The 25,522-nt window shown below is 41.2% G+C and overlaps 2 protein-coding genes, 1 long non-coding RNA gene and 10 other non-coding genes across 15 annotated transcripts in view; 1 reads left to right on the top strand and 12 right to left on the bottom strand.

Annotated features, from left to right (window-relative positions):
* DARS2 (aspartyl-tRNA synthetase 2, mitochondrial) overlaps positions 1–12,856 on the top strand; it is a 28,621-nt gene extending 15,765 nt beyond the window's left edge. For 2 of the 3 annotated variants that reach the window (XM_015064642.3, XM_053209765.1), the window contains 6 exons: positions 880–942; positions 5,344–5,496; positions 8,095–8,313; positions 8,530–8,640; positions 10,406–10,481; positions 11,944–12,856. In XM_015064642.3, the coding sequence (XP_014920128.2) occupies positions 880–942; positions 5,344–5,496; positions 8,095–8,313; positions 8,530–8,640; positions 10,406–10,481; positions 11,944–12,158 (837 nt within the window). In that variant the 3' untranslated portion in view covers positions 12,159–12,856. The remainder of the gene's footprint in view (positions 1–879; positions 943–5,343; positions 5,497–8,094; positions 8,314–8,529; positions 8,641–10,405; positions 10,482–11,943) is intronic. The other variant, XM_053209766.1, reaches the window with a different exon arrangement.
* On the bottom strand, positions 4,743–8,098 carry LOC128313117 (uncharacterized). Its single transcript, XR_008293360.1, has 4 exons — positions 6,189–8,098; positions 5,649–5,826; positions 5,354–5,555; positions 4,743–5,252 (listed from the first exon to the last, which is right to left on the bottom strand). It is a non-coding gene; the product is annotated as an uncharacterized LOC128313117 (long non-coding RNA).
* Positions 12,857–15,432: 2,576 nt separating the features above from the next.
* LOC106968313 (40S ribosomal protein S27-like) lies at positions 15,433–16,277 on the bottom strand. The gene has a single exon (XM_027075097.2). It carries the CDS (start codon positions 15,724–15,726, stop codon positions 15,568–15,570), a length of 159 nt encoding a protein of 52 aa, XP_026930898.1. The 5' UTR covers positions 15,727–16,277; the 3' UTR covers positions 15,433–15,567.
* A 5,372-nt stretch (positions 16,278–21,649) lies between these two features.
* Positions 21,650–21,726, bottom strand: LOC113604027 (small nucleolar RNA SNORD81). The gene has a single exon (XR_003425839.1). It is a non-coding gene; the product is annotated as a small nucleolar RNA SNORD81 (small nucleolar RNA).
* Positions 21,727–21,884: 158 nt separating this feature from the next.
* LOC113604029 (small nucleolar RNA SNORD47) lies at positions 21,885–21,963 on the bottom strand. The gene has a single exon (XR_003425841.1). It is a non-coding gene; the product is annotated as a small nucleolar RNA SNORD47 (small nucleolar RNA).
* A 718-nt stretch (positions 21,964–22,681) lies between these two features.
* Positions 22,682–22,762, bottom strand: LOC113604033 (small nucleolar RNA snR60/Z15/Z230/Z193/J17). Its single transcript, XR_003425845.1, has one exon. It is a non-coding gene; the product is annotated as a small nucleolar RNA snR60/Z15/Z230/Z193/J17 (small nucleolar RNA).
* Positions 22,763–22,923: 161 nt separating this feature from the next.
* LOC113604028 (small nucleolar RNA SNORD79) lies at positions 22,924–23,008 on the bottom strand. Its single transcript, XR_003425840.1, has one exon. It is a non-coding gene; the product is annotated as a small nucleolar RNA SNORD79 (small nucleolar RNA).
* Positions 23,009–23,308: 300 nt separating this feature from the next.
* Positions 23,309–23,373, bottom strand: LOC113604038 (small nucleolar RNA SNORD78). The gene has a single exon (XR_003425850.1). It is a non-coding gene; the product is annotated as a small nucleolar RNA SNORD78 (small nucleolar RNA).
* Positions 23,374–23,617: 244 nt separating this feature from the next.
* Positions 23,618–23,678, bottom strand: LOC113604032 (small nucleolar RNA SNORD44). Its single transcript, XR_003425844.1, has one exon. It is a non-coding gene; the product is annotated as a small nucleolar RNA SNORD44 (small nucleolar RNA).
* Positions 23,679–23,989: 311 nt separating this feature from the next.
* Positions 23,990–24,056, bottom strand: LOC113604037 (small nucleolar RNA SNORD77). Its single transcript, XR_003425849.2, has one exon. It is a non-coding gene; the product is annotated as a small nucleolar RNA SNORD77 (small nucleolar RNA).
* Positions 24,057–24,274: 218 nt separating this feature from the next.
* LOC113604026 (small nucleolar RNA SNORD24) lies at positions 24,275–24,357 on the bottom strand. Its single transcript, XR_003425838.1, has one exon. It is a non-coding gene; the product is annotated as a small nucleolar RNA SNORD24 (small nucleolar RNA).
* Positions 24,358–24,517: 160 nt separating this feature from the next.
* On the bottom strand, positions 24,518–24,579 carry LOC113604039 (small nucleolar RNA SNORD75). The gene has a single exon (XR_003425851.2). It is a non-coding gene; the product is annotated as a small nucleolar RNA SNORD75 (small nucleolar RNA).
* A 636-nt stretch (positions 24,580–25,215) lies between these two features.
* LOC113604031 (small nucleolar RNA SNORD74) lies at positions 25,216–25,295 on the bottom strand. Its single transcript, XR_003425843.1, has one exon. It is a non-coding gene; the product is annotated as a small nucleolar RNA SNORD74 (small nucleolar RNA).
* Positions 25,296–25,522: the final 227 nt, after the last annotated feature.

The raw sequence follows: 25,522 nt of genomic DNA, 5'->3' as shown, positions 1-25,522 counted from the left end.
GGAATGGTTGGTCTAGGCGAACACTGACCCTGAAGCGATGAGACACGTCTGTTTTCTGGAGTTAGCCCACCTGTGCTGAACGTAATTTAATAAGAGGGGTTCCAGAAGTACTTTGAAGAAAATTACTAGTTTGAAAGACTACTCATTTGTATACTGGAGCATATTAGTGTATTCAAAATGGGAATGAGAATTCAGTCTCATTACTTTTTATTCACCTCACGTTTAGTGGAAAGTAATTTGTGTCCATACTCTAGACATAATGAATGTGTCCAGGTAAGCTCAGTGTAATATATATTGTGTATTGTTATTGTTTGCCTCGATTTGTGTATGCCCGGTCTTCCCCATGCATATTATAAGAAGTGTGGGGTTGTGAACCATGTCTCCACCTTTTTGTGTCTCCCATACCTACTCTAGTGCCCCAAGAATATTAGTTATGATGATGGTCAGAGCGTCTCACTTAGAAAGCTTGATGATTTAGATGATTTAGAAAAAGTAAGATATAAAAGGCATTTTAAGACCTGAAATAAGCAAATTCTGAGTCCTCTTTTTGATCTGAAAGTTATTTTTTCTTACACAATTCAGTTGTAAAGATTCGTTTTGAACATTTACCCTCCATATCACACACACAGGATCTTCTGTGGAATACATTCACAGCCATTTCCAGTGAGGCCTGCATAATTGGGGGGGGGGGGGGCGGGGAATGTTAATAGGCCCTGTTACAAGCTTTAAAATTTTGTCCCTTGGAAGCAGAAACTAAACTTCTGTTGAATCCTACTATTGCGATGGAAGGACACAAAATATATTTGTATCCCATTTGATATCATGGACATGTTTATGAAGCCGTCATATTGTAAGCTTACTTTGATTTTCTTTCATCAGAAATACTTAAAAAGGAAGGACATTGAGTCTCTTAGAAAATTGGCAGCTGACCATTTTAATCAGGTAAGGATTTAACTGCAACAGTTTTTTTCTCTTTTAGGGATCCAATATTTTTAATAATTGTTAGAGCTCTTATACAGTCATTAGTTTTGAGGTCTTGTTACTTCAGAACATTTTTTTGTCTTTTTATTATTGTCTTTTTATTACTAAAGTTAATCTAATCCCAATTCACCATTAATCAAAATGTGAAAGTTCAACCATAGTTTTTAAAATAAATGTGGAATTTAGGGCACCTGGGTGGCTCAGTCGGTTGGGCATCTGACTTCGGCTCAGGTCATGATCTCACGGCTCGTGGGTTCGAGCCCCACATCGGGCTCTGTGCTGACAGCTCAGAGCCTGGAGCCTGCTGCAGATTCTGTGTCTCCCTCTGTCTCTGTCACTCCCCCACTCATGCTCTGTCTCTCTCTCTCTCAAAAATAAATAAACATTAAAAAAAATTTAATAAATATGGAATTTTAATTCAGTTAGGAGTAGATTAGAGCCCCGTGTGCCCAAGGTTTGAAAGAAAGCCTGCATTCATTGCTCTTCCCATACCCGTTTTAAAATCCAGAATACACCTTTGACAGACACATGTGTGTTCTTGGCTTGGTGAATGGTAGGACTGAACTATGGAGGACCGGGAGTGGGGGATGGGCCTTCTTACCTTGTCACTGGACCTGTTGATGGCCTCAGCCCTTTCAGAATCAGTAACTTTAAAAATAATCATGCTCTTTGGGTCATTGGTTTTCTGTGATATGCTTTACAGAAAACATTCTAAATACGAGAAGACTATGTTCATCATAGTATCATTTACAATAGGAATAAAATGAAATTATATGGGAATGATTACATAAAGTAAACTCAAAGGAATTAAAATTGCTTTTTATTTTTAAGTTCATTTATTTTGAGAGAGAGAAATCACGAGTGGGGTAGGGCAGAGAGAGAGGGGAGAGAGTCCCAAGCAGGCTCCGAGCTGTCCGCGCAGAGCCCAATGTGGGGTTCAAACTCAAGAACCGTGAGATCATGACCTGAGCCAAAACCAAGAATTGAATTCTTAACCAACTGAGTCACCCAAGTGCCCCTAGAGTTGTTTTTTAAAACTTTGTCTCCAAAGAGTTTGTAGTATGGAGGTTATGTTCATGTTGTAATGATTTGTATGAAAAGGAAAATACAGAATTATATAAACACTGCTCATGACCATGTAAAAACACCGTATTTGTGGGGCACCTGGATGGCTCAGTCAATTGAGCAGCTGACTCTCAATCTCAGCTCAGGTCTTGATCTCAGGGTCATGAGTTCAAGCCCCACATTTGTCTCTGCACTGTGCCGGAAGCCTACCTAACACACAAAACAAAAACTCACAGTATTTGAGTATTGAAAATGGACTCCCCACCCCTCCCACCGCCATATCATACCTCAGGCTTAAAGGGATTTTTCAATAAGAAAGAAAAAGATTAGGATAATGATTTCCAAAATAGGTCAAGGCAAAATGACAAAAGTCAGAATAATATAAAAAGTTTTTCATAAAGTTAAATGAGTTTAAAGAATGATCCATTACATCTCGTTGTTCTTTGACGTAGAAGTTTTTTTTTCTTTTATGAAATGAGGTACCAGTAGATAATGTTTTAGGTTTGTTTTATGCCCTTGAAAAAATTCAAAATTGGCAATTCTAGATCTCCCAATTTTGTTTCTTCACTTTTATCTTTCCAGTGTTTGAAATCTGTATCTAGAAACCACAGGATCAGTAGCCTTTAGTTGATAGAACTCTTATTAAATTTTCTGCTTTTCCTCTTCTTCTCTTTTCCTCTTTTCTTTTTTACTTTTCTAACTTCCTGGATTTTTATAGAAGAAATGGGCACTGCTTCTGTTTTTTCAATGTATTTATTTACTTATTTATTTGTTTTTAAGTGTTTATTTTTGAGAGAGAGAACATGCGTGTGATCAGGGGAGGGGCAGAGAGAGGATAGGGGACAGAGAATCTGGAGCAGGCTCCGTGATGACAGCAGCAAGCCTGATGTGGGGCTCGAACTCATGAACCATGAAATCATGACCTGAGCCAAAGTTGGATGCTCAACTGACTGAGCCACCCAGGCTCCCCTGTTTTTTTCATATTATTAATATATTCTAACTTGGCTTACATTTGTAATATGTGTATTAATTAGCAATATGCTACATGCACATAGGTAAAAACACAAATGGTAAAGAAGGATTAACAATGAGATGCAATAAGTGTTTGCTCTAGCTCATGCCACTTCAGACCCACTCCAACCAGAGTGCTTCCATTTTTAGATATGTATCTACATACTGCCTTTTTTTTTACTTCTCCATTTTGAACTTTATCTGTTAACTTCCTGCATGAGAGACACAGCTCCCATACACAAGCCACACCTAACTATTCTGTACCTTCTGCACAGCTGTCTTTCTGACCTTTTCTTCATCCTGCTTCTGAGTTGAAGCCACTTTCCCTGGATCCCAGATCTTCCTCTTTCTTATTTGTGCTGAGGTAGATTCTCAAGTAACTTCCAGGAAGGCAGGCAAGAGATAAACTTCCTGGTCCAAGAATGTCTTTATGTTCAAAACCTCACATTTGATTGCTGATTTGACTTTGGTATAAAATCCTGAATTCGCAGTCATATCCCTTTAGAGTAGTGCTGTCCAACAGAACTTTCTGTGATGGTGGAAATGTTTTGTATCTGCATCATCCAATATGGTAGCCATTAGCCAGCATAGGTATCCAGTGCTTGAAATGTGACTGGTATACCTGAGGAGCTGAATTCTTAATTTCATTTCATTTCAATTAATCTCAATAGGTACCTGTGAGTGCTGGCTACTGTATTACCCAGCAAGCCTTAGCTTGTTGAAGGCATTGTTTTTTTCTCTTGTACCTGTTGTTACTGATGAGAAGCCTGATGCTTATATGAATTTATTCCTTTGTAGCAAACCTGATAGTTTTCCTTTGGAAGCATTCAGCCTCCTCATTGTTCATGTTCTGAAATTTCAGTTTGTGTACCTTTGGGTCATTTTGCATTCAGTGTGTTGTACTCTAGAAGCCAATGTGATGGCTCATGTCTGTCATCTGTGGAAAATTCTTCTAGTACTAATTGTTTTGACTTCATCATTCTCTGTATTCTTTTTGGAATTTCTTTGATTTCTATTCGGACCTCCTTTTGTAAATTGTACGTCTCTTTTTTTTCTGTGTCCTTTCCCTTCATTCTCTTTGTCCTTTTCATTTGAGAGATCTCTTCAACTCTTCTGTTGAATTCTTTGTAACCAATCATTTTTGTGTCCCAGTGGCTGTTTCTTGGTTTTTTCCATCATACTTTATTCTGCTTTTATTGGTAAAGTATATTTTTCACTGCCTTTGAGGATTCAGGCCTTACTCCTTTGGTCCCTAAATTATCTCTTTCCTTTCAGGTCCTTTTTTTTTTTTTTTAAGTTTATTTATTTATTTTGAGAGACAGAGAGAGAGAAAGAAAGAAAAAGAAAGAAAGAAAGAAAGGGAAAGAGTGTGCATGGGCAGAGAGAGAGGGAGAGAGAGAGAGAAAGAAAGAGAAAGAAAGAAAGAGAGTGTGCATGGGCAGAGAAAGAGGGAGAGAGAGAGAGAAAAAAAGAGAAAGAGAGTGTGCATGGGCAGAGAGAGAGGGAGAGAGAAAGAAAGAAAAAGAAAGAAAGAAAGAAAGAAAGGGCAGAGAGAGAGAGAGAGAAAGAAAGAAAGAGAGAGAGAGAGAGAGAGAGAGAGAGAGAGAGAGAAAGAAAGAAAGAAAGAAAGAAAGAAAGAAAGAAAGAAAGAAAGAAAGAGAGAAAGAGTGTGCATGGGTAGAGAGGGAGAGAGAGAATCCCAAGCAGGCTTCACACCATCAGCACAGAGCCCGATGCAGGGCTTGAACTCACAAGCGTGATCTCAGAGGTCATGAGTTCAAGCCTCACATTGGGTATAGAGGTTACTTAAAAAGATTTTTTTTAAAGCTGTTTGGGAGCACGGGGTCCTCGGAAGGGCTTTGTGAATGGGTAGGATCAGTTTAGTGGGAGCAGCAGAGTTGTTGCCTATTACCCTGGGAAACCAAAGCTTCCTAAGAGTCCTGAGCCTCTCTAGGCTTCTGCTAAAATCAGTTCCTTCTTGTGCTGAGGCCGCTCCATTTTTCTCCAGGCCAGAGCTTCCTGTGTCTTGCTGCTTTGATCCTTCCTATTCTGTTCCCTTGCAGCCTGCCACAAATCTGCAGTATTTCCCCACCTTATATCCCCTTTCATTTTTTCATTATGTTGAGATTCCTTTTGTAATTCATTTAGTATCATTTCGAAGGGGTTGAGGGAGGGAATGAAGACCATCTTCAGTTCTGTGGGGAACACGAAATCTTTATATACTACCAGAAAAGTAAATCAACCCCATTTTTAAAAAAAAAATGTAAGTCTTTTTCTTTATCACAGGAAGTCTTACCTGTATTCCCAAAAGCCAATAGAAACTGGAATTCTCCAGTTGCTAAGTCCATAATGGAGGAGCAAAGATCAGAACTAATCAGACTGATGGAGATCCAAGAGGACGGTGTGGTCCTGCTCACGGCCGGAGAGCACAGGAAAGCAGTAAGGAGCACTACCTCTAAATGTCTGTGCTGTTGATGCTGAACGATGCCTCTTTTCTCCTGCATGTATAATACATACTTAAAAGTGTTCATTTCAATAAGTGGAGCTGCTCTGCATGAGTTTTTATATTAATAAATGTTTTCGGCACTTACCATACTGTATCAAAACTAGAGTGTGTTTCACCAGCTACCAGCCTCTATTGGCATTGTTCACACAGGTTAGATTAGGAAGGCCACTTAGGTAAAGGGCCATCGATCTTCACTGTGGAAAATATTTTCATTTTCGAGATGTTGCAGATTAGGAAGATTTGGGAATCCCAAACTTTTGAACCTGTGGAGGGACAGATGAGATGCTGGAAGGCTACTGGGCTGGCAGACATCTCTGGCCCTGCTTGGTCAGGGCAGGACCCTCTTCCTCAGGAGCAGCAGCCGGGGGTATTGAGTGCCACCACACTCTGGCTAAATCTCTGTGCTTAAGGAGATCTGTGTAAGACTGGATTTGGCCATAGAGACCATGTAAAAACATACACAAGTATGGAATAGAAGTCAAGCATGAATGTTGAAAATATACTGGAAAGGTCAAGTGTAATATAAATTCATTCTTGCACTAAAGTATGATTCCTTTATAGCATTGGTGTCTGATTAGTACTTTATCAAGTTCATTCTTCTAATTTGTATTTGCACCATACATACCCTTGTTTCCTTCCAAAGGAGAAGTTTCAGAGTTCAGTTTCAGTGCTAAATGTACCCCACTGTCAGGGTGCCTAGCTCGCTCCATCTGAAGAACATCTGACTCTTGATCTCAGGGTCATGAGTTCGAGCCCCACGTTGAGGGTAGAGATTACTCTGAATGAATGAGTAAATAAGAAATAAATAAGATCTAAAAAAAATTTTTTTTAATAAATAAATGTAACCCACTCTCCTCCCCTCCCTTGCAATAGTGGAGTGAAGAAAGGTATTTAATTATAAATCTGTTTTGATGCCGCCATCATTTTTCAATGAATTAATTAATCAACATTATTTTTGGGGTTTTTTTGGTTTTTGTTTCTTATTTTAGACCAAGTGTGAGTTGGGGCAGAGGGAAAAGGGGGAGGGAGGGAGAGAGAGAGAGAGAGAAAGAGAGAGGAAGAAAGAGAAAGAGAAAGAGGAAGAATCTTAAGCAGGCTCCACACTCAGTGCAGAGCCCAATGCAGGACTCGATCCCACAACCCTATGTGACCAGAGTTCAAGAGTTGGACACTCGACTGACTGAACCCCCCCAGGCGCCCCCTCAACATTATTTTGAATACTAGACATGAACATCACTGTTAAACTTGCTAGGGAATGTCCACTTTATTACAGATTGTGGGATTTTGTATTATACAGAAATCCTGCTGCAGACTCATTTGACCATTCTACTCTCTCCTAGTATGGAGTGAAACTACTGGCATTCTTCTCTCAGAAAGGTATCATTCTAATTCCTACCGGGATTTCTTGAAAGAACTAGAAACCAGACTTAGGTGGAATAGCATTAGCATTCTGAATATGTCACAGTGCAAGTACCCTTTGTGGATATTTAAACATAAGATGAAGAGGCTATAAAGTGTTGCCTGTGCATGTCTCCAGGCACGGTTTGTCCTGACAGGCCTTTTTCAGGGAAGTTCTGCTTATCAGAGTTAGCACTCAGGAAGCATTTCCCATTTTCTCAGCACTGTTCTCAGTACTTTGTGCATATTAACTCATTTAATCCTCATGCCAGCCCTACTGAGAGAAGGACTGATATGGCTACCATTCCAAGATAGGAGACCTGAGGCACAGAAGTTAAAAATCTGCTCACACGCAACTAGGAAGTGGAGGACCCAGAGCTCTAACCCACAAAGTCCGGTTCCAAAAGTCACACTTTTAAACTAACCTCTAATCTGTACTGCCCCTCTAATAATAGCCAACATGTATTGGCCATCAGCTGTGTGCCAGGCGCTCATCAGAGCCTCACACGACCCTTCAGGAGCGGTAAGGAAGACAACACAATAGCTGCCAGTCGTATTGCACCTTCCATGCCTTGTCTCAGTCTTCACGACGGCTTTCGGAGTAGGTACATTTATCTCCATTTTACTATAGAAAAAGCTGTAGGGAAGTTAGTCAGTAGGCAAACTGAGACACACCCAAGTCAGTCAAGCTCGGGTACCTGTGCTCTCAATCACTTTGTCATCAAATCCTACTCAGTCTTCTGAGTCTGACATTCTCAACCACATTGCGGTCAGATCATCCTCAGAGCTGTGTCTCCTGAGAGGCTCAGAGTGTGTCATCTATTTTTTTTTTATTTTGTTTTTAATGTTTATTTATTTTTGAGGGCGGGGGAGGGACAGAGAGAGAAGGAGACACAGAATCCTTAGCAGGCTCCAGGCTCCGAGCTGTCAGCACAGGGCCTGATGCGGGGCTCCAACTCATAGACCATGAGATCATGACTTGAGCCGAAGTTGGACCCAGGTGCCCCAGAGTGTCATCTGTTCATTTCCTGATCCCTTCCCAGAGGATAGCCTGACTACAGAGTCCAGGTTGTGTCATCTGCTGTCTACTCTGTCACCGCAGTTAACTCAGTGGTTGTGTTTTCTGTTCCCAGTGCTCTGTTTTGGGAAAACTACGACTGGAATGTGCTGACCTTCTAGAAGCAAGAGGATTGGTGCTCCGTGACCCAGCTCTGTTCTCTTTCCTTTGGGTTGTGGATTTCCCACTCTTCCTCCCCAAGGAGGAAAATCCTGGCGAGCTGGAGTCAGCCCACCACCCATTTACTGCTCCCCACCCCAGCGACATCCACCTCTTACACACTGAACCCAAACAGGTACCGTATCGGTACTTCCAGTTTAAAAGGAAATGTGGAAACAAGGGCAAAGAAGTTCAGATTTCACAGTCTGACCCGGTTCTGGAAACCTCGGAAAAAATTGTTGGGTTCAAGCCCACAGTTAATACATTGTCTCTAAATTGCTGTAGCATCTTCAACGTGTAGAACAGAAAATTAGAAATTTTCTCTAACATAAAGACTCTGTGAATCTTCTAGGTCCGTAGCCAACACTATGACTTGGTTTTAAATGGCAATGAGATAGGAGGTGGTTCTATCCGAATACATGACGCAGAGCTCCAGCGTTACATTCTGGCAACACTGCTAAAGGTGACATCATCTCTTAACCTGCTTTTTTTTTTTGTTTTAACTAGAATATTTGCTGTTTTAGCTGGTGTTGGTGGTATAGTGGTGAGTATAGCTGCCTTCAAGAATGTTTGTGTTGTTTTTTTTAATTTTATGAATGAAGGATTCAGTACTTACAGAATAGTGTTGGCTTGTCTCTCTACTTTTACTGAAGACTTTGAAAAGTAAATGATAATAAAAGCTGTTTATTAGTGCTTACTATATGTGCGAGGCAGTAGGTACTTTATCTGCATTGATACATTTAATCCTCACAATTACTTTTTGATATATACCCTTATTCTGCCCATTTTAAAGATGAGTGACTGGGTGGCTCTATTGGTTAAGTGTCTGACTCTTGATCTTGGCTCAGGTCATGATCTCACGGTTTCATGAGTTCAAGCCCCATAGCACAGAGCCCACTTGGGATTCTGGGATTCTCTCCCTCCTTCTCTCTCTACCCCTCCTCCACATGCACACATATGCGCGTGTGCTCCCTCTCTCTCACAAAAAAAAAAAATAAACATTAAAAAAATGTTTTTAGGGGGTATCTGGGTGGCTCAGTTAGTCAAGCAACAGACTCTTGATTTCAGCTCAGGTCATGATCTCACAGTTTGTGAGTTCAAGCCTTATATCAGGCTCCACAGCATCAGTGCAAAGCCTGCTTTGGATTCTCTCACCCTCCCTTTCTCTGTCCCTCCTCTGCTCACTTGCTCTCTCTCTCTCTCTCTCTCTCTCTCTCTCTCTCTCTCTCTCTCACTCCCCCCAAAATAAATAAATAAACTTTGAAAAAAAAAATGTTTTTAGGATAGCCTGGGTGGCTCACTCAGTTGAGTATCTGACTTTGGCTCAGGTCATGATCTCACAGTTCATGGGTTCAAGGCCTGTGTTGGGCTCTGTGCTGACAGCTCAGAGCCTGGAGCCTGCTTCGGATTCTGTGTCTCCCTCTCTCTCTGGGAGAGCTCCCCATTAGCTTTAAGGTCATGGTGAGGTCCCTTAACTTTTCTCCTCCCAACTCAAGGCATCCAGCCATCAGTTTCCCAGCTGATTTTCTTCCTTTCATTGTTAAGCTTCTTAAATGAGTCCATGGAGAATTCACCGCTTCTGCTTCTTCCCTCCCACCAGTGGTTCTCAGCCCTGCTGCACATGAGAACAGAATCAACGGCAAAGTGTCAAGAATAAAAAACCAGCCCACTAGTCCACACCAGACCAATTAAATAAAAAGCTCTAAGTGTGAGACTTTGGCATCTGTTCCTTAAAAGGTCCCCACCTGTTTCTGATGTGTAGCCTGGTGAGAGAACCATTGTCAGATACACTTTCAACATATCTACACACATTGACCCACATGAGTTAACTTGCAGAGCCACCAAACCCAGTGGCCTGTTCTTGGCCACCAAGCTGTCCTACCTCCCAGGTGTGTTTGACACCATTCCCCTCTTACTAATGTTCTCCTCCCTTGGCCCTGTGATAGGACAGTTTCTTGCTCTCACCCTACCTTTCTGGGCTCACATCTCCATGTCCTGAATTGGTGTTATTCTGTTTACGTTATCAGTATAATCTGTGACTGCGGGCCTGGCACTGAGTCTCTACATGTTTTAATATCTGTGACTTGTCATAGTCTCTTGCTAAACTGTCAACCTCTTAAGGTATTTTTTTAACTTAGCTTTATTTTCCCTTTAGCACCTAAGCTTACTGTGCGGCATTCGATGGACCCTCAGTGTGTATTCACATTGAATTATGTTTTGAATTTCAGGAAGATGTGAAATTGCTCTCCCACCTACTCCAGGCTTTAGATTTTGGGGCGCCCCCTCATGGAGGAATTGCCTTAGGTAAACAATCTATCCTTTTACAAGCTAAATTTCATTCCATAATCCTATGTCTCAAATTTGGGCTTAGTTTACAGGCAGGGGCGGAGGAGGAGAGGGGGTAAAAAGGATAGGGTGCAAGCCCAAGAATATTATAAGAATTTAAATCTGTATTTTCATTTCATTCGTATATACTTAAAGTGTATTTTACCAGTTAAAGATAAAACTTGACTGATAATTTGCATTTGAAAGATTTTTTTTAATCGAATAGAACTTCAGTCTTAAGTCAATATTTCTCAAATGCCTGGGGTCTCACAGGCACATTCATAGGAATCTGGAAAGCACTGCTCATTCTATTCAGCTTGTGTGAAAGTAGGAATATGCCAGTGCTCTCTGCCATGGTTACTTTGTTTTATCAAGCAAGAAAGAGTGTGAGAAATTCTCAGAAGCTCACCTAGATTGTAGGCCCTCGACAGCAAGGACTTCCATCTGTGTTCTTGCAGTGCCCTGCACAGCATCTGATTTTTGTCAACCTTTAGAAAACCGTTGCTAAGGACTAATTGCTGTGACTTAATTTGAGCATGTCAATATTCATCCTGAGCACTTTTCTAGAATGAGAAAAGAACCTCTCAAACAAAAGTTCCCTAAAAAGGCAGGGAACTATGCTTGGCCACAACTTGTTAAAGATTCTTATTTAGGGGCACTTGGGTGGCTCAGTCAGTTGAATGTCCCAACTTCAGCTCAGGTCATGATCTCACAGTTCATGAGTTCAAGCCCCACATCAGGCTCTCTGCCTTCAGCCTGTCAGTGCAGAGCCCACATCAGATCCTCTGCTCCCCCCAACTTCCCTCCAAAATAAAATAAAACTGTGCTCTCTCCAAAATAAAATAAAATTAAAGTAAATAATTTTTTTTTTATTCTTATTTAAAAGTTCTCTATAACAGGGACACCTGGATGGCTCAGTCAGTTAAGCCTCTGACTTCGGCTCAGGTCATAAGCTCATGGTTCATGAGTTCAAGCCCCGCATTGGGCTCTGTGCTGGCAGCTCAGAGCCCGGAGCCTACTTTGGATTCTGAGTCTCCCTCTCCTTCTCTGCCCCTCCCCTTCTCATGCTCTATCTCTCAAAAATAAATAAACATTAAAAAAATTCTAAAAAATAGTTCTCTACAACCTTTGTAGAAAAACTTAGTGATTGGGGCGCCTGGGTGGCTCAGTCGGTTAAGTGGCCGACTTCGGCCCAGGTCATGATCTCGCGGTCCATGAGTTTGAGCCCCGCGTCGGGCTCTGTGGTGACAGCTCAGAGCCTGGAGCCTGTTTCAGATTCTGTGTCTCCCTCTCTCTGACCCTCCCCCGTTCATGCTTTGTCTCTCTCTGTCTCAAAAATAAATAAGCGTTAAAAAAAAAAATTTTTTTTTTTTAAAGAAAAACTTAGTCACTTAACCTTAGGTTACATTCTCATCTGTTAACTTTGATATTTTACTTCCAGGTTTGGACAGACTGATATGCCTTGTCACTGGAGCACCAAGCATCAGAGATGTCATAGCCTTCCCCAAATCCTTCCGGGGGCATGACCTCATGAGCAATGCCCCAGATTCTCTCCCTCCTGAGGAACTGAAGCCCTATCATATCCAGGTCTCCTGGCCAGCAGACTCAGAAGCAGAAAAGAGTTCATTGAATCAGCCATATCATCCAGAAAGCTGAGCTTTTCAGCTTTGTCCTCTTTGCTTCCCCAAGGCTGAAATCAGATGTGGAGTTCTGCCACAGGTCTGATAAGTGGGTCTTTAGGTGGAAGGAACCCAGACAACATTCTTTACCACAGTAAAGAAACAGAAGGTATCCAATTTTTACTTGATAACATGCATTATTAGGATTTTTTTGTTTGGGACTTCTTTTGTAGTTTCTGACTTGGTCAGGTGTAAAGATGGCCCTTTCTTGGAGAATTGAACAGCTTAGTGTTTCTTAATCATGTTTTTCATACCTGGATAGTTAGTTGTCCACTGAAGACAAAGATAATCAGACCATGTGAAACGTGGGGAAATGCTTGCCCCTTTAGTCCCTTGATGGAGGGGTCAGTTCAACCAGCCTTATCAAGAGAATCCTGTAAATTAAGCTAGATAGTGACATGTTGACTCTCAGCATAATATAGTGAGAAGCAGCATGATACAATGCAAAAAAAAAAATCACTGAAATGGAAATCACAGAATCTTAATGTTTCACCTTGAAGAAGTTACAGAAACATCACTTAGCCTCCTTTCCTGCTTGTATGAAATGGGAACACTACTTGCCCTGGCTCCCTCACAAGGCTCTTCTTGCCAGAACCAGAGGAGAGGATGTACGTGGAGGTATTGTGAGTGAAAATGCTTTGAAAAACTATGAAGCATTACACAAATGTAAGAAAATGGGACTATTTATCTGTGAACAGATACAGATACATCTATGTATTTTATAGTCTAAGATTAAATAAAACTGATTATCTGTAGCATAAAAAAACAGTAATGTTATTAATCAGTATTCTATTTATGTTTCTATTTTTAAATATAATTATTGGGGTACCCAGCTGGCTCAGTCAGAAGAGCATGCAACTCTTGATCTCATGGTTATAGGTTTGAGCCCCATGTTGGATGTAGAGATTACTTAAAAAAAAAAATCTTTAAAAATAGTAATTATTTTTAATCCCTGAATAACACTTCTCCTTAATCATAAGTAATTGAAAATATTGACCTTAGGCCAACTTCGAATATATAGAAAAGTAAACACAGAGGCTATTGTAATTTTCTTATACATTCTGTGACATAAATAAAAGCTTTTAATTATTTAATAAGTATGAAATGAGAACAAGGCCTTGATTAATGAAAATGTTCTTTTCTACTTTATCTTCACTTTTGCCTTGACATTCTTTTGATTTATAAGTACCAAGTATTGGGGTGCCTGGGTGACTCAGTCAGTTAAGCATCTGACTCCAGCTCAGATCATGATCTCACGGTTTGTAAGCCCCACATCGAGCTCTGTGCTGACAGCTCAGAGCCTGGAGCCTGCTACAGATTCTGTGTCTCCCTCTCTCTCTGCCCCTCCCTCACTTGGATTCTGTCTCTCTCTCTCTCTCAGAAATAAGTACAACATTAAAAAAAAAAAAGTTAAGTATCAAGTATCAGTCTTCTATCCCTGCCTATTTTTCTTAGTGCTCTAAAAACAGTGCAATCCGATGGTTGTTTCTGTTTGGAAAATAAAATCATCTTCACTTCCAGGCCTAATCTGTGATGCCCAGTAGATCAAGAGTGTGAATGTTCTTCACAGCTGCAGAAAGTGATTCACTGTTAGGTGGAGCTTTTCTCTAAAGTTTGTCCTTGAACCCTATCTCCCCATCTGCGAGTGTGCTCTGAAGAGAGAAAATTCTTGTTGGCAGGGCTGTCTTGGTGAGAAAGGGTGTCCAAGTCTGCCTACCCTTTCTCAGTGGAGAGAAGTTCCAGAAATTCCTTTTAAGAGGTGGGAAAGTGCAGTTCACATCCATTTATCCCCCACCCCATGAGATAAATGTAACAAACTCACTATTGACTGTGTAAAGCCTAATTCTGACCAAAATGTTGTCTTTCTATCCTGGAAATGAGAGTTACAGAAGACACCTGAAATCCAGAGAGTATTTTCTCGGCTGCAAATACCAAGGGCCCCCTGTCCTCAGAAGTCAAACAATCCTGTATTGTTATCTGAGACCTAGTCATTTTGGACATCACTCAGCTTTTCTTCAGTCTTGCCTTTCAAGAAGAAAACATAATGCTTATTCTGAAATCCAGGGAAATGTCACTCTTTTAGATCTTTATCATTGAGGTGGGGTAAAATTTTAAATTAAGTCTTTTCTCAAAAAACTAAGGAACTACTTAATGATAAGATTGAAAACAACACAAGTAGGATTTTAAAATGCACAATCTGATTGTAAACTGGATGCTGTATTTCAAATCCTACCTCCCCACCTTCGTAGGGAATTTAGATTTATCCTGTGGTGCCAATTTTAAAAACAAGATACGCAAGTGCCAGCAGCTACATCAATGGTTATTATTGGCTTCAAGAGAGCCTTGTCTTATGAACAATTTCTCCTCATCAGGGAGAGGTTTGGCAGATGATGAGTCTGATGGTATTACTTTATGCTCTTGGGCTTTGGTTGAATAAAATAGTGTGTCGATACAGCTGCTCTGTCTTGTCCAGTATTCCCTTCTCCGAAGAACCAGAAGTCTGTAACGGCTGATCACATTTCTTGCCACTGTTTTTTTAAGTATAAACCATTCCTCAAAATACTGCCTTAAGGATACTTTTTTCTTATTTTGAGGAAAGCAAGTTACTTTGTAACACAAGAAATAACCAGGTACACAGTAAAAATACCTGATGGCACAGCTGTATAACAACTGCATACATAATTGTTGTCATGCGATAGTGCATGTCTGAGTCACTCCTAAGACAGTGAACTTAGTTAGAAAGAGCCTGCATGAGGGGCACCTGGGTGGCTCAGTCGGTTAAGCCTCCAACTTCGGCTCAGGTCATTATCTCACGGTTTGTGAGTTCAAGCCCCACATCAGGCTCTGTGTTGACAGCTGGGAACCTAGAGCCTGCTTCGGATTCTGTGTCTCCCCCCCACACCCCTTTTCTTTTCCCCCTCCCCTGCCTGTGCTCTGTCTCTCTCTCAAAAATAAACAAACATCAAAAAAAAATTAAAAAAAAGAAAGAGCCTGTGTGAGTTAGACAAACCTGAGTTTAATTCCCACTTTACCATTCTCTAGTTATGCAGCCTTACCCAGCCATTTAACCTCTCTAGGCCCCTGCTTCTTAACCTAGAACAGCAGTCCTCAATTTTTTTGGTCTCAGGACCACTTACAATCTTCAAAAGTTATTAAGAACCTCAGAATGCTCTATAGAGCTCTTTCACTATGGTAGCAATTAAGATTTGTTAAATATTTTTTTGCCCATAATCAAAACTTTATTGAAAAACAGACACCAAAATAGATCACTGTTGTATACCTTACAAAATTAAACATAATTCCAGTATTTTGGTAGATTAACTGGAATTACTGAACTAATAAGGCTTTCTGTGACTTAACACAAATTCAAGAGGTTGTGTGGATTATTAATGTTGCTTTCTTCTAAATGAACACCCCTCTGTGAGTCTGGCCTTTCCTCCTGTGGGCTGGCACGACACTGCTGAAGGGCCTCCACAGAGAGCCACAGTCTGAGCATGGCTGAGAACCGTGATAATCTTGGAGCAACCTGGACATTTTACATCCATAATATAGGAATTTGGTCTTTGAACTAGCCATTTCGTTTCACATTTTTTCTTTTCCTCTTCCGAGGACGAGTGCAGTAAATCTGTAGCCACAGGCCTGTTGATCCTTTCACAAAACTCAGCAAATTACACACTTCACATACATGCAGTTTATCATCTATCTTACTATAACATTCTAAAGAATAATCTTTTAAATATACAAAAAAAAAAAAATCCAATTCAGATCCCAACAGGACACCTTTCTCTTTTGGGGGAGTAGATGGGTCTTGAAGAGCAGATTGTAAAATTTCTATGGAAAAACAAAGATCCAGGAGTAGCCAAACACTGCTGCCTGTACCTGAGGAAGGACAAGGTGAGGGCATCTTCTCACTAGATGTCAGGAAGGATGGTAAAGCTAGAGTGATGAACAGGTATTGGTAGAAACAGTGAAAGTTCAGAGACTTTTGTATATATGGAAACAATTACTAAGATAGCAAATACTTGGGGACACACACACACATTTAAGTCACATGACCTGTCACAGTCATTTATTTTTTTTTAATTTTTTTTTTAACATTTTTATTTTTGAGAGAGAGACAGAACATGAATGGGGGAGGGGCAGAGAGAGAAGGAGACACAGAATCCGAAGCAGGCTCCAGGCTCTGAGCCATCAGCCCAGAGCCCGACGCGGGGCTCGAACTCACGGACCGTGAGATCGTGACCTGAGCTGAAGTCGGACGCTCAACCAACTGAGCCACCCAGGCGCCCCCCTGTCACAGTCATTTAAAGATGGAATCGAGAATCCATGGTTTATAATTCCAGTTTGCCTGAGATTATAAGAAAGTCAAGGGCAGAAGCCTCATTGCAAGACCTGTCCTTAATTGTTTTGTATGTAGTAGGGCTGAGTTTGACCATACCAGAGTCTTGGATTTAATGCCTGGAAGAAAGGCAGCAAGTCCAAAGTAAAGCAAGATATGAAAAACTTCCATTACATTTAGAATACATTTCTTTAGGGACCTTTTTCCGTTATCAGAAACATTATTTTTGCCATCAGGTGCCTGTCTTTTCCACCATGCCAACTGATAACTACACTCTAAAAATGAATAGGGCCACATTGTGTTACCATAAAAATTACACGAGCCTGGAAATAGTAAAATAAATTTTTAACAACTTATTCCGTTTTAGTTACACAGAGGCACAGATCCTTTCCTCAAGTGTTGTGTATGAAGGTACCTAGTTGAGTCCTTGACATATATCCCTGACTATAGTGAGTGCCACATAAAGGTGGTTTTATTATATGTAACATTCCTTTTCCCAGACATTCCAAAGTCATCTTGTAAACATATACTACTAGTCCAGGGTGCCTGGCTGGCTCGGTCGGTTAAGCACCAACCTCACCTCAGGTCATGATCTCAGTTTGTGGGTTCAAGCCCCATGTCGGGCTCTGTGGTGACAGCTCAGAGCCTGGAGCCTGCTTCGGATTCTGTGTCTCCCTCTCTCTGCCCCTCCCCAGCTCGTGCTCTTTCTCCTGTCTCTCAAAAATAAATGTTAGGGGCGCCTGGGTGGCTCAGTTGGTTAAGCATCTGACTTTGGCTCGGCTCACCATCTCACGGTTCATGAGTTAGAGCCCCACATCTGGCTCTGTGCTGACAGCTTGGAGCCTAGAGCCTGCTTCAGATTCTGTGTCTCCCTCTCTTTCTGCTCCTCCCCCACTCGTGCTCTCTCTCTCGAAAATAAAGATTAAAAAAATAACTTTTTTTAAATAAACATTAAAAAAATTAAAAACAAAAACACATACTAGTCCTCAGTTTTATGGTCAGATCAAGAAAGTGAATCTGGTGGGGTGGCTGACTGGTACATGAGAAGAGCATGCGACTCTTAATTTCAGGGTCATGAGTTCAACCCCATGTTGGGTGTAGAGATTACTAAAAATAAACTTCTTTTAAAAAAGCGAATCGGGAGAAACTTTTGTCTCAAAGGTCAGCTCTATCTTCAAAATATATCCAGCATCTGATCCTTTAAAAAGGATCCAGCAAAAGCTTCCTACCCTTGCGTCCTTACCCTTCAGCAATCTCAGTAAGGGTCCCATCACTCCTCTGCTCAAAACCCTCCAGTTGTTTCCCATCTTAGAGAAAAGCCAGAGTCCTTACAGTGGCCTCCAAAGCCCTCCATGACTTGCCACCTGCTATCTACTGACCATCTCCTCCTGAGCTCCCTCTGTACCACCCACACTGGTGTCCTTGCTTTTCCTGGTGTTCCCCAGTCATGAGCCCACGTCCAGGACTTTGCCCCAGCTGTCACCTAGCAGTTTTTCTCCAGATAAGTACACTGTTTAGTTCCTAATACCTCAAGCCTTTGCTAAATACTTCCTTTTTTGGTGAATATTTCCCTAACAACCATATTTGAATGAGCTCCTGCTGCCCACCAGCATGCTCTGCTCTCCTTTCCCTGCTTTATTTTTCCTCTGTAGTACTATATTATTAACCACATTCCCTGATATACTGTATTTTGTGTATTTTATTTTGTTTGCCCCAGTAGAATATAAGCTCCACGAGGGCAGGGATTTTTTGTCTGTATTGTTCTTTGTAATACCTATTCCCAGCACTACTTGGCATATAATAGATGTTCAAAAAACCTCTCTTGAGTAAATTAAATGATCGACTAATACAGGCAGGGGAGGGCATGCTGGCAGCTTATGGTAGCTTAACTCTTAGCAAGCATTGACCTTTTAATTTTTTTACATGTTAATTCATTTTCATTAATTTTTTTATTAAAAATTTAATGAAGTATAATTGACAGTGTTACACAACATAGTTATTCAACTTCTTTGTATGTTGTAGTGGGCTCCCCACAGGCGTGGCTACCATCTATCACCACACAGCGCTATTACAACACCATAGACTAGATTCCTTATGCTGTCCCTTCCATCCCTGACTTATTTATTCATTCCATAACTGGAAGTCTGCATCCCCCACTCCCTCTCCACTCTGACAACCATTAGTTTGTTCTCTGTATTTATGGGTCTGTTTCTGCTAGCATTAACCTTTCAGACAATGGCTTGGGATGATTAGGTCACTAGAACACAAGTCCAATCTCAGCTTTATCACCTGTGCAGCACGGTACACTAACGCTTTCCATAGCTTTACACCAGGAATAAGAGAGAAGGAAGCATAGTTTATCACTTCCAACCAAGCTCAGGAGCATGAGGATCCCTTTAAAATACATAAAGGGGCGCCTGGGTGGCTCAGTCTGTTAGGCGGCCGACTTTGGCTCAGGTCATGATCTCATGGTTTGTGGGTTTGAGCCCCGCGTCGGGCTCTGTGCTGACAGCTCAGAGCCTGGAGTCTGTTTCAGATTCTGTGTCTCCCTCTCTCTGACCCTCCCCCATTCATGCTCTTGTCTCTGTCTCAATAATAAACGTTAAAAAAAAAAAATTAAAAAATTACCGTACAGCTTTTTGAAAGATGAAAAAAGTGTATCTACCTAAAAGCTGCGACATTTGAAGGATAAATAAGCACTAGTTTGGAATCCTGGAACCCAACTTTCTAGCTTGAGAGCATAACTGCATGGGGATCCATTCTTCATGTGCTTGGCAGGATATGCAGTTAGCAAAACATCATGTACTAAACTAGAACTGCTTTCGGGTAGGGTGGAGTCAACTAATGGGTTATTTCCATTACACTCAATTTAACTTACATGGGCTCTTAGTAATGGGTGTAACTTTCAGGGAACCAAATCAAATATAAGCATAAATGTAGGTATGTTACTCAAACTCGAGTTACCAGTAACAGTACAGTACTCTACACAACCCATCCCTCACCTGCCTCAGTGTAGAAGCACTGTGACGGGTTATAGGATTATGGGTTCCAACCATTGGAGGGCACCTTGTAATTTGAGTAGTACTAACTCCCACTCAGTGCCAGAGGCTAAGGTCACATTAGGGTTTTTGCTGTGACAATTTTGTTTAGAGGGGCAGAGGGAGAATCTTAATCAGGATCCACTCAGTACAGAGCCACACAAAGCTGGATACCACGACCTGAGCAAAAATCAAGTCAGAAGCTCAACTGAGACACCCAGGTAGGTGCCCATCTTTTTAAATCAGCCCAGCCCCACTTTTGGAGATCACGGTGTTTTGTGTTCCATTAACCTCCACGTCTTTCCCAATCTTTCAAGCTAGCTCTCCCCTGACCCTAAGTATATTATGTATTAAGACTTTTCAGACCAGAAGGCAACAAGACTTTTAATATTCCTGCCTGTAGTGGTTTTGGCCCTCCCTTCCAGTCGTCCAAGATAATTATCCTCAGTGTATTCGTTGTCAGTTAAGATATGCTACTGTATGTTTTTAGCACTACCACTTACTGTACGGCCTCTGATAACTTGATCCTTTAAGGCTGTTTGTGCAAAATGGAAACTCCTCACTTACTGCCATCCTAAGGATTAAGTAAAACACCTTTAACGTATAGTAACATTCAAAACTTGCTATTTTTCTTCCCTCAGGCTTATTGAGATTGGGCTTCTAATACACTAGAGACGTCTTTTTAGATTGCGTTAGTCATTTCAGAAGAATTCAACCAGCCATGAACTCATCTACTTGTAGTCACCCAAGTCATAGGCTATGATAGAAGAGGCCAATTTCACTGAGGATCTTTTGGCACCCACTAAATTTCTAAAAGACTGACCTAATCCATCTACTAACACTGCCTGAATGACAAGCTTGGAAATACTGCAACAAACAAGATTTAAATCCCTTTCACGGAGTTTATATTCTAGAGGAAACTAAGAATATGTAATGCCAAGAAAGGTCACCACTGGTGGTTAAGAATGAAAAGGGGGAGAGCTGGAGCCAAGTGATGGTTCCTGCTTCAGAGGGTCTCTCAGAGCCTGTTGGGAGACACTGGGGTGGCCACTGGTACCAAAAGCAATTAATGAACCATGGATTATCTAACCTTTCCTGGTAGAAGGAATTTAAAAGATTGAAGTGATGTCAATGTGACTATAGGAAAGTGCTTAACAGAATTTCCTCACTCTGAAAGCACCAAAATTCACCTCCAACAGACCCAAACATTTGGAGTGACCATCTTGTCCAAATGGATTTGCAACATCCTCTGTGTTTTAGAGAAGAGAATGTGCAAGTTGGGGAAGGGCCAAGGGAGGTAACCTTAGATATGGGGCACTGAGCTGCCCAGGCACCCCTGCAATATCTTGTTAAAATCCTAAATCCTGTTTAAAGACCTAAATTGCAAAACAAATGTCCCCACACACTTCAAGTAGTAAATTAATGTGATTTCATCAGATTTTTAGTATCTGGGCTCTTATGTTGCCAGAGGCCAAGCAGTTTCACTAATTTACAGAATACAATAGGCAATCCGTGGTCAATGTGAGATTCTGACTTGCAAAGTCAGCACTCCTATTTCTTAACAGCTGTGACCATAGTATTTGTCCCATTTTTAAGCTTTCTTTTAATATGTGGTGGGGGGCGATAACCAGGTTACTTCCCTTGTACCATCTATCAACACTTGCAGAGACCCACCACCATCGTGCTTAATAGCAAGCATTTTGGCACAGGATTTCACATTCAGCCCCTTAGAAAATTTCTGCACAATACACAGTTCATCCTTCTGATCATGCCACCATTCTGCATTCTACACCTGAAAAGGGCTGTAGTTTATTTTTCTGCACCTTCAAGCCCAAGGTATCCTATAAAATACATCTCAATGTCAACTGTTTTAAGCTAATGTCACAGGGTCTTAATTACCAAGATATAATTTTCCTTCCTTCGTCCCATTAAATTGAAATCAGCACTCTTGATCAGATGGTTTATAAAAATTTATTGATATTGAAAAGCTTGATCTTCTATCCCGTGGGCATCCATCCAGGTGCTGGAAGGACAAAGCAGCAACTTTTAGACACATTTTTATGTTTTAATTCTAATTGTACTCTGAATACACAGAATATCAGATCTTTTATAATCATCAAGTGATCAGTGAGAGAGTTCAAGTTGGAGTGAGATCATCATGTATTCTGGATTAAGACAACAGTACTGAGGTTTTTAAAGTCTCACCTTTCAACTAGCAAGCTGCTCTCATAACTGGATCGCTGCCCTCACAAATGCCCTTAAAGCAATGATGGCAGGTTAATTATGGTGAAAAAAACAAAAACCACCCCGCATGATGTTTGCTAGTAACCTCAGAAACAAAAATGGAACGGTTTTATGAGTGATATCATTCGGTTTCATTTGGCAGAATCATTACATCACTGGTTACATGCTAACTTATCACATATACCACAGACCAACTTACCTCTTAATGTTCAGGTTGACAGTCTGCCTGTTTGTATATGTTGGGGGGGGGAAAAAAGCCATTTAAAATTTGTACTGGTTTTCCCCATTTTTAACTTTCTGAAAAGTAACATTTAGGGCAGCAAACCTATTCTACACACAGACAATGGTGGATGTATCACATTGTCCAAGCCCATAAACGTGTAACACAAATGAACCTTAATGTAAGCTGTGGACTTGGGCGATAATGGTCTCATTGTATGTTCATAATTGTAGCCAAAGTCTCACTCTAGTGCTAAATGTTGAGGAAGGTGTGAAGACCAGATGTATGGGATCCTACGTTCAATTTTGTTGTCAATATTGAAACTGCTTTAAAACATGAAGCTTATTTAAAAAAAATTACAATTTCCTGGCAAAAACTTTACCTGTGCTCCTCAAAATGTGAAATCGTAAAATTGAAACATTTGGGGTGTCTGGTGGGCTCAGTTAATTAAATGTCCGACTCAGGTCATGAAGTCAGGGAGATGGAGCCCTGCACTGGACTCTGCAGAGTGGATTGTCTCCCTCTCTGCTCCTCCCCCACCCCTCAAAATAAACTAAAAAAAACATTTGTATATAAGCCACTAGTTACCCCAACCCTGAACGTTTCCTGTGGTAGAATAAATGGCTCGTTTTCAAGGGTATGGATAGGGTTGCTGCAGCCAGATACGTCAGATAGGAGCGAAAGACAATGTTGCTCATCACTGTCAAGTCTGCTGAACTATGTTCTCATCACTGTATCGGCTTTAAACCACTTCATATAGACACCCAACTTGAAAGGACTATACCTTGGCTTAAAACTCCTCATTCCGGGCCTCGTGAGCCACTAACTCTTCACACCTGCAGAAAATTTCGTCAAATTTAGTTAACAGGTAGTAACAAGTGGATTTCTCAACTTTTCCAAATACTGTTTCAGCGTTTAAGAAATCTTCACTCTTTTTCAGAGAGATTCCCATCTGTTTTTAATTTCAAAAATCATCACTAACAGTATCTTGCTTGTTAACCAAAAAAGGTTTAGAGAATACATACCTTTATATAAAAAGTTCTTCAAAATCAGCACCTGACCAAAAAAAAAAAAAAAAATTTAAATGCACTTCACAATGGCTGAATCTTCCTTGAAACACCAGGACACACTTAACACATTATAGCACATTTCAGCAACCAAAGAACTGTTTTGTCTTACCCCAAGCAAGCCATCCAGGATAGTGGCCAGTAACCTAGAAAAAAACAAGACACTTCGTTAAAATGTTAATTATCACCGAATTCTTCTCAGGGTTATTTGTCACAGGGTTCTTCAGTGTTAAATTTGTCTACATGCTCACTTCAGGTCAGACATTTGGTCAACATCATTTCAAAAACCCCATTCACAGCATGCTCAACATGCACCCACTAAGTAGCCACAGTAAACTAGTTAACTTGGTAGTTAAGCATTCTATTTCATCAGCACTGTTAAGTTTTGAGCTTACTAAAATGCTTAATACTTACCAAAATAAATCGTTGCTCCAAACATGACTGAGACTCAAGTCCACCTAAGAAATAAAGACAGTTTCACAAGAGGCAAAAGATGAATTTTCTCCCCACAATGTCAAAAATGCCTGAAATCAGGTAGAGCTAATTAAGACCTTCATGTTCAGTCAGTATTTGCTTATCATCATCCAGGCTGCTTTTTACAAATCATGAGTGTCCTAACCAATGGTAACAGGACAAGGGTCTGGCATGTATTTACTGCATTCAGCAACGCATTCAAGCACTTGGGGGTAGGAGTGCTTTCTGTGCATAAGGCACTCTAAACAGCCATTAGCTGTACTGTGATGTTTGCCCTGTTACCAACATTTAGCTCCATTACAATTCTGCTCACCTCCTCAATTTCCAGCCAACTCCCTTTAGCGCCTACAAAAAAGGAAGGAAGGAAACTAGGTTAATGACGTTTTGCTTATGCTATTAACAGCAAACCAATTTTCCTATCAACTTCGATACATCAGATAGATAGCTATCTCTTCATGATCCAATCTGCTGAACTATGCAACCATCATAGTATCTGTTTCAGGTTGTAAGCATTTCATACAGAATACCAGAGTGTAGGCATTCAGATGTAAAAAAAGAATTGAAAAGGACTGGGTAAACACGGACTATCTAAAAGGTTCCTCACCTGTTTGCCCACGGGTAGCATGTGCAACTTGAACTTTAGGACCTAGGAAAAAACAGCTTCATGTAAAAGTAGTGTCAATCTCCAAGTTCTCTAAATCACCTTTTGTGTGCCTCAGTTAAGTGTAATGGTGGTAGTAACTCTCGTCATTCTCACAGTCAAGAGTAGCAAATATAATGTCATCATTGTAGCACATTTAGTGGACTTTCAACCTAACTTCCCTTGGTGAGGGAATTTCAGTAACTTACCTTTGCAGCCGTTTTCACCCCTTTGGCACAGAACTAGAAAACAAAGACCATCCGATTAAACATACTGCGCAGCCAAAGTAACTATCAAGGTTTTAGGTATGGTTAAGCCTCAGAATAGGATTTTTCAGAAATCCTTTCTGTCCACTACTCTTAAACCATCACAGGCTTAACAAAAGACCCCACCTCCAAGGAGATCTGATTCCTTTCCACTGTATTAACCCGTTTCTTACCTGCCCATCAGAAGCCATCAAAAGCCACTTTGCATTCGTGCCCAGCACCATTTCTAGGGAAAAGATTAGGATTCTTAAAAATAACCATTTTGTTCTGGGGCCCCCGGGTGGCTCAGTCCTTGAGCATCCAACTCTTGATTTCTGCTCAGGTCATATCTCACCGTTTACGCTTAGAGCCCTGCGTTGGGCTCTGCGCTGACAGTGCTTAGTCTGGTTGGCATTTTCTCTCCCTCTCTGCCCCCCCGGCCCCCCCCCCCCGGTTGCTCGCTCTTCCCAAACTTTGAAATTAATCATTTGTTCTACAGCCTAAGCATATTTCTTTTCCTATCACCTATACCACAGATCGTTTACACCACCCATAATTTCACGACTACAAAGAGCGCACTTAATAGTTTACGAAAGGAGCAGTGCAAAAAGTTAAAGCTGGAAACCACTTAAGTAAATAATGGTGCACTGCGGAACGCAGCCATTCAGAGAAGCACGTGGACTACCCCAACTGCCGGCTTTCCTGAGCAAAAGGCCGAAGGAGGCCCTGGCCGAGATTAACAAAATCCCACTCGGGTGACTCGGCACGCGCCGCCATCAGAGCCGTTGGCGTTCATCAACAGTCTCAGATGTCCCTACCAACGCAGGCTTCATCACAGGCAGGGAACGCGAGCCCACGGGTTTTTCCGCAATTCTGCCCGAGCGGTAGGATTTAGGCCGCGCCCGCACCCAAAACGTTAATCTCCTATCATCTTCATCTTGGGAACCCTCCAAAGGCCCGCGACCGGCCTACAAATACCAGTTAGTTTAAGAGGACTTTAACTACCAAGAGCTGAAGGCCTCGAGCCAACAGGCCATTATGCAAAATGACCATATACATACCAACCGCCAATTC

Source organism: Acinonyx jubatus, chromosome E4 (genome assembly GCF_027475565.1).
Source record: "Acinonyx jubatus isolate Ajub_Pintada_27869175 chromosome E4, VMU_Ajub_asm_v1.0, whole genome shotgun sequence".
NCBI lineage: Eukaryota > Metazoa > Chordata > Mammalia > Carnivora > Felidae > Acinonyx > Acinonyx jubatus.
This window is presented reverse-complemented; position numbering and strand designations above follow the sequence as displayed.

Excerpts from the sequence above, each read along its gene's own strand:
- LOC106968313 (XM_027075097.2), bottom strand. The coding sequence starts at position 15,726 with ATGGATGTAAAATGTCCAGGTTGCTCCAAGATTATCACGGTTCTCAGC.